Raw genomic sequence first — 7,642 nt, forward strand, 5'->3', positions numbered from 1 at the left:
TATAATTTCTATAACTAATTACCTATTCAAAAAGTCATTGGCTATATTTCCATATCACCATAAATATCATAGTTTCAAAAATTAGTACATTTGGACTATTGTCGGTTTCAATTTCAAGCATAAAACAATGGAAATAAACACAAACATGTCATGAATCATAGTACAATCTTAAACGACAAAAAGTCTAAATTTCAGGTGCTTCAATTTTCCAACGTGCCCTTCATCGTCGCCATAATGTCAATGGTTTTCTGTGAAATATAAAATCATCCAAATATTAGTTATAATGAGGATGATTCTGAAAGTTCATAATATGAATATATGAAAAGTTGTGATGTGAAGGCTTCACTTACCTAGAGAAAGTATTTGATTCTGAAATGTCTCTTATGCTTAGTTTATTAAATGCTGATGCAGAATCATCATCTAATAGTTCAAATTCAAACAAAGCATCTTCAATAGCTTGATCCAATTTCCTGTCATCATCAGCATTATGGAAACACTTTCTTTCCTTTGCATCACCAACAACTTTTCTCCACACAGAGTTGCTATTAACCAATGTTGAAGCATTTCCTATTATCCAAAGGCAATGCCTAGCCCTCGTGATTGCAACATTAGCTCTTTGTCTATTGGAAAGAAAACCAACTTTTCCACTCAAATTTGATCTAACTGTGGATATGATTATAATGTCTTCTTCGCCACCTTGAAAGCCATCAACAGAACGAACATTAACAGAAAACTTAGGATCCGAAACCATGTACTGCTTCACTTTCTCTTGGATTTCATGAACTTGTGCCTTGTATGGAGATATGATACCTATGCTAACTCTATTCTTTGTCCTTACAAACTCTGCCACAGAAACAAAAAGATCACGTAATGTATAAGGTACTCTATTATATACTCAATTAAGCCAAATTTGATTAACAAACTTATTCATAGAAGAGAAAGAGAAACTAACCCTTTTTAAGTCTTCCAACAATCTCACAGATAGCAGCAGCTTCAATCACATTCTTCAAACTGTGATCATGATTACACTGCTCTTTGCCCTTAGATATGTTGATGAAAGAGTATGAACCGAACAAATTTCCTTCAAGGAAACGTTTGTTATAGCTGTTTTCTCTTACAATCTCAGCATCAGAAAGTTGCTTATCATAGAACTCTTTGCTTGGAAACATGCTAATGGATGGATGCATTCTATATTGAACATTAAGCATATGCTTCTTGTATCCCAACATAACTAGCCTCTCAAATAAGCTTCTTCCAAATTCAGCCCTGTCAGCAATCTGAAACAAACACCATAATCATAAGCCAAAATAAAAATATTACATGCAAAAAGTTAATCTCTGTCTTATTTTTTCTAACTACCTTGCTTTTGACCATTGCGGGAAGTTGTTTCTCGTCACCAATGAGAATACAGCGCTTGAGGCCAAATAGTTGCAACGGAATAGTTGATTCACATTCTTTAAGTTGAGCAGCTTCATCAATCACTAAAAACTCAACTCTTTTCATTCCTTCTGTGAACAATTTAGAAGAACTTGAAGCTGTACACAAAAGAATGCATGCATTCTTCAAGCAAAACTGTGATATTCCATATTTTGTTGTAAGCTTAGGAAGCTTAATAGTCTTTGAAAGAAAACAAAGTGTCTCAAGTAACTCTTTTTCTAAACTTAACCATCCAAACCAAGCAAAAATTACTTTTCTATCTTCACAATATTCATGAAATGCTTGTTTTTGTTTGCTTTGATTCATGGAAACTTCAAGAGATTCTAGCAACTCAAGAACTCTAAAAATCTTTGCCACCACATTAATTGGAAGCAAACGTGTTGGTAAATGAGTATACAAAGTTGTCATGAATGACTTTAACTTCTTTCCACACAAACAGAATCTTTGTCTTAAAAACTGTTCCATACTCATACCAACACTTAACTTTTCATCATCTTTATAAATATCATATTGTTCTACAATATAACTATATTTCTTCTTCACAAACTCCTCCATGGTCATAGGACAATGATACTTACACCGTTTCTTGTATGAAAAATACGAACCTTTGACATGACTATAATTTTCAGATACAAATTCTTCGAATGACATAACTTTGGCATTCACCCTATTCTTATATAAAGCATATTGCTCTTCAGGATCCTTGAGTAACTTGATCATTGATTCCAAACTATTTTTCCATCCGGTCAATGGCAAAAAACAGTATAACAATTCATCCACTCTATTATCTAAAAACACTTCATTAAGACCTCTATAAGAAGCTATTTTCATTCTTTTACTATTTCCAAAGAGAACTATGTCACCAAGACCATATGAACCATGCTCAAGTGAATCCTTAGCTATGTTGTGAAGACGCGAAGCCACAGCCAATACTGCAGTATTTGTTGGTGCACATGTTACTGTTCTGATTCTTAACTGAAGGAGACAAAATAGCATTGAAGCAACTGTCTTTGTTTTTCCAGTTCCTGGCGGACCCCATATGATTTTTATAGGATCATTATGATGACACTTGTTCATATGAAGACAGCTTGCAACAGCATCTTCCTGAGATTTGTTTAGATTCTGAGCTTCAATTAGGCTTTTTACTCGGGAATAGGATCGACCGAAATTCATTCCTGACAGGCAAGTATCACAGTTTTGTTCCATCTGTAACATATAATGAATTGCTATAAAATCCTGAAAGTTTTTATGACAATAGCTAAAGTAATAAAATCAAAGAAAATGAATTAGTCCTGTTAGCAAAGTTTTAAATAGAGGTTGCACTAGCAATGAAGTTGTGAAATTTGTAGTTGGTAGTTGATGCAGCTACAATTTGAATAGAAAAAACAACAAACACCATGAGGCCACATCAACTGAATATGATCTCAATTTGCATCGATATCAAGAAACATGTTGCACGTGAAATCTAGAACTTTGATTATAAGACCTGAAGGAAGCTCACAAAGCATACAATGGATAAATAAATCGGTGATTCTTACCCTTGAATAAGGCTGCAACACTTTTTTAATTATATTCATGTTGGATCCTTCCATCTCCGAGTTCAAGGCTTTCCAAATACGAACATTTGTGGTCATGTTTACCAGATAAACAGCATAGAGTTTCTGAGCTTTGTTCGTCCTCAAATCAAAGTTATTATGCATCACCTTGGACAATAGTATAGAAATCTCATCAGTAAATTCATCTTTTGATCCACAAACATAGGCCATATGACAGTATCTTTTGATCCTCATCAAGTCATCCACACTTTTCGGTCGAATATTTGTGAATGCAACGAGATCACCCACCTCGGGCTCGTATTTTCCTACACCGTACACTTCATCAGTAACGTTCTTCAATGAAATTTTATAGAACAAGTCGTACGGAGGATTGAATTTCTTGGATGTCTCCATTGTCCTAATTTCACAAAAAGAAGCTTGAGGAACACTCAACAAGCTTGAATATAGGTCACAGTGTGTTTCCTCAATCAATGCAGGAAAGAATGAATTCATGTAATCATTTGTTGAAAAGAATGTCTTTGGAATATTTGGTACCTGTGCGCAATTTAACAGCATTTCAAGTTACCTTTACTAGTAGTACATGGACAATTCTTAGGTTATTAAGAGTAGTGAAAAGTGAAAGAAAAAAAAAAGAACCTGGTAGTTGAAAAGATTTTCGTTGAGAAGATCGTCAAGAGTCCAAGAGAATACAATATCTATTAAGCTTGCACGACGAAGACATTCCTCCATGGTATGACATCTCTTTTCCATCTTTGTTCCTTTATCAGTAACTGTCCCTTCTGATCAACACTAAATCAATCTGCAAAGCACACAACGAAAAAAAACTTACTGAAAAGCTAAGCACATTTACATAAATATGCATGCATGATTAAAATGAAAAAGAAGCAAAAGAAAAAGAAATTAGACCTCATAGAGTATTATAGTAAGACTCTCTTTACACCAAGTGATTGTAGCTAGAACTAGAAAGACTAGTGTTAAATAAATGAGTATTGTTTTTGAAATGTTAACCGGTTTCAATGCATGAAGGGAATTATGGCGCATTAAGTTTTGTGTATGTAGTGGAATATCAAAAGGTGAGACGTCTTAGCTTATTATCTAGCACAAAATGTACTAATAGCTCTACAAAAATTACTCCATAATTGTCACTATAACATTGTCATTTAAAGCTATAACCCATTATTAATTTTTTTCCCACAATTAGAGACAAGTAATAAAATTTACAAATAAAACATCTAGATGAAGGGTTGGATATGCAAATAAGAACCTTACTGCCGTGCTACTCTAAACCGGAAGAAATATAAAAAAAAATTGTTGCAATAAAAAAAAATAGCAAGTTACGGTCCTTTGTGTTCTTCTTCTCTTCTCTTTTTAGTAAAATACGATGTTGAAATAATAAAGTATAATCGATTTTTTGATTGACAAGAAACACACAAAGATAGAAAAGAGGGAAGCAAGAAGAACACAGTGGAATCAGTTCTAAACTATCATTTTTTAATGTCTCTTGGGAACGAGATTACAAGTGTTATAGGTAAGATAATGGAAATTGTGTCCTTCTCATTGATCTGAATAGAATATATATACATCAATGTGTAATATTTAGTCAACTATCTAATTATGATACAACATAATTATAGGAAACTAATTATGACTAATTATAACAAAATATTCTATTCTATCATCCCCGCAGTCAAAGCGGTAGGTTCACAGACGCTTAGACTGGTCCGAAAACCATCAAAGAGAATGAGATGAAGTCCTTTGGTGAAGATGTCTGCGATCTGATGTCTTGAGGGAACATGAAGGACGCAAGCCTGACTACGAGCTACCTTTTTCCGAACAAAATGAATGTCCATCTCAATATGCTTAGTGCGCTGATGCTGCACAAGATTACCAGATAGATAGATGACACTAACATTGTCACAATACACCAAAGTGGCCTGAGGAATAGGAAAATGGAGTTCCAGGAGAAGATTGTGAATCCAACACGATTCGGAGACAACATTGGCAACCCCCTATATTCGGCTTCAGCATTGGAACGGGAGAGAGTTTGTTGCCTTTTGGAAGACCAAGAAATAAGGTTGTCACCTAGAAAAACACAGTAACCAGATGTAGAACGTCTGGTGTCAGGACATCCACCCCAATCAGCGTCAGTGTAGGAGATAAGCTTTGTAATGGGAGATGGGGATAAGTGTAGTCCAAAATGTAAGGTGCCTTGAACATAGCGCAAAATGCGCTTAAAAGCAAGCATGTCTTCCATGCGAGGGGCATGCGTGTGAAGACAAACATGTTGAACAACATATGATATATCAAGTCGAGTGAAGGTGAGATATTGTAGGGGCCCTGCAAGACTCCGATACAAGGAGGGATCCTCATAAGAAGTGTCGAAGGAGGTACTGAGTTTCTGCTTGGTGTCAACTGGAGTGGCTGATGGTTTACAGGACGTCATGCCAGCACGTTCAATAATCTTTGAAGCATAAGTGTTTTGACTGAGAAATATGCCATCAAGATGACGAGATACTACAATACCCGGAAAGTAACTCAGAGGGTCCAAATCCTTCATTGCAAACTCAGATGCTAAGAGTGACATAATTGATTGGCGGAGGACCTGAGTGGAGGTGATGAGGATGATGTCGTCTACATACAGCAGAATGTAGGTCATATCTAAACCTTGTCGATATATGAAGAGGGAGTGGTCTGATGTGCTATGGCGAAAACCAATGGTGGCGACGTAGTCAGCAAAACATCGGTACCATGCCCTAGGCGCTTGCTTGAGACCATACAATGACTTCTTCAACCGACATACATAATCTGGATGATGAAGGTCGCGAAAACCCAATGGCTGATGCATGTAAAAATAGTCTCATGAAGATCACCATGTAAAAAGGCATTCGGGACATCCAGTTGATGAATGGGCCAGGATTTTGAGAGATCAATGGTAAGCATTGTTCGAATGGTAGCGGGTTTCACCACGGGGCTAAAAGTCTCATCACAATCCACACTTGCAACTTGTGACTTGCCATCACCTACAAGACGAGTCTTATAACACTCAAAGAAGCCATCAAAATTTTTATTATGCCTAAAAATCCACATACATCGAATAAGATTAGCATCACAAGGACGAGAAACCAAATCCCACGTCTTATTTCGAATAAGAGCATCAACTTCATATTGCATTGCGAATTTTCAATTCGGGTCTGATAAGGCTAGTTTGGGGTTTTTAGGTATGAGAGAGATGGTGTGGTTAGAGTGAGAGATTGATAAGTTCAACAGCGTAGGCAACAACTTGCCATTGAACGATAGAGCGGGTGGCTTTGGATGCCATCATAGTTGATTAATCTGATAAAGGATCTCACAGAAAGAAAGTTGGAATTCAAGTAAAGTGATCGGGAAATAAAGATATGTACTTTTAATGGAAGAGATTTGAAGTTCTAATGGAGGAGATATGTAATTTAAAATGAGTGGGAATTATTATTTTTTTCCACTGACGGTGCCAATGTTCTGTTGTGGAACTAGAATTGACCAATAAACAAGGGGCGGAGCTTGCTGCGATGCACTTGAGTTTTCGATGTTATGGAGATTGTCTAATTGTAAGATTAACACTTAAACGCTCAAGTCAGTAAGAAAGTAAAACATGATGTGTGAATAAAAATATAAAGATTCCATTAATTTGGCCCCTTTGTTGACCAGTGAACAATGGAATCTTGTTATTTGCTAAGTTATCTTAAGGACAGGACTGGTCGGAGGAACTACTTCAAATGACTGAGAAGGAGTCTCAAAGAATTCACCATCCATCTCGACGTATCTGAAGGTATGCACACTACTGACAATATACTCTTCTTCTCCACACACAGTGACAATCTTGCCCTCTATTGGATACCTTAGCTTTTGATGGAGAGACGAAGCTACAGCGCTTGCCCCATGAATCCAAGGGCGTCCCAGCAAGCAGGAATAGGCAGGACGAATGTTCATTACGTAACAGGTAGTGTTGAAGACTTGAGGTTCTATCTTAATAAAGAGAACCACTTCACCATGGACAACACTCTTCGCACCATCGTAAGCACGCACCACAACGTCACTCGGTTTCAGTTCAATGCTTTTACAGTCAAGCTTATCGAGCACAACTTTCGGTAGCACATTCAAAGAAGAGCCATTGTCGATCAACACATGAGACAAGGTGATCCCCTTACACTCAATGGAGATATGCAGAGCTTTATTGTGATTCTTTCCTGCTGGTGTCAGGTCAGCATCAGAAAAGCCTATGCCATTATCAACAGCCAAGTTAGCAACATAATTTTCTAACTGATCGACAAATGTCTCCTGAGGTACATGAGCGGTCTTCAAGAATTTTATCAACGCATTGGCATGAGATTCGAAAGATAACAACAAGGATAACATCAAAATTTTAGACGGAGTATGCCCCAGCTGTTCTACCACATCAAAATCACTCTTACGAATGATTTTCAGCTTTTCTTCCATCTCCTGCTTGGCAACATCTTCGGTAGTAACTTCGACTGGTGTCTTTGACTGAGAAGGATTGATTACTGGTCCCTTTCCTCGAGTTTCAGGGGCGGGAGGTGAGATTTATGGAGAGAAGATCCTTCCACTTCGAGTAATTTTACTAGTCCCAACAATGTCAACGTCATTAGGATTAG

The 7,642-nt window shown here is 36.9% G+C and overlaps 2 protein-coding genes across 2 annotated transcripts; both read right to left on the bottom strand.

The window, feature by feature from the left end:
* Positions 1 to 231: 231 nt before the first annotated feature.
* Positions 232 to 3,740, bottom strand: LOC127121189 (uncharacterized). The gene is made up of 5 exons (XM_051051766.1): positions 3,630 to 3,740; positions 2,976 to 3,527; positions 1,360 to 2,643; positions 953 to 1,277; positions 232 to 843 (listed from the first exon to the last, which is right to left on the bottom strand). Exons 1-5 carry the CDS (start codon positions 3,720 to 3,722, stop codon positions 347 to 349), a joined length of 2,751 nt encoding a protein of 916 aa, XP_050907723.1. The 5' UTR covers positions 3,723 to 3,740; the 3' UTR covers positions 232 to 346.
* A 16-nt stretch (positions 3,741 to 3,756) lies between these two features.
* LOC127122114 (uncharacterized mitochondrial protein AtMg00810-like) lies at positions 3,757 to 6,164 on the bottom strand. The gene is made up of 4 exons (XM_051052510.1): positions 5,958 to 6,164; positions 4,975 to 5,829; positions 4,817 to 4,867; positions 3,757 to 3,792 (listed from the first exon to the last, which is right to left on the bottom strand). The coding sequence occupies exons 1-4, from the start codon at positions 6,162 to 6,164 to the stop codon at positions 3,757 to 3,759; spliced, it is 1,149 nt and encodes a 382-aa protein (XP_050908467.1).
* Between the last annotated feature and the right edge of the window lie 1,478 nt (positions 6,165 to 7,642).

Source organism: Lathyrus oleraceus, chromosome 2, assembly GCF_024323335.1.
Source record: "Lathyrus oleraceus cultivar Zhongwan6 chromosome 2, CAAS_Psat_ZW6_1.0, whole genome shotgun sequence".
Classification (NCBI taxonomy): Eukaryota; Viridiplantae; Streptophyta; class Magnoliopsida; order Fabales; family Fabaceae; genus Lathyrus; species Lathyrus oleraceus.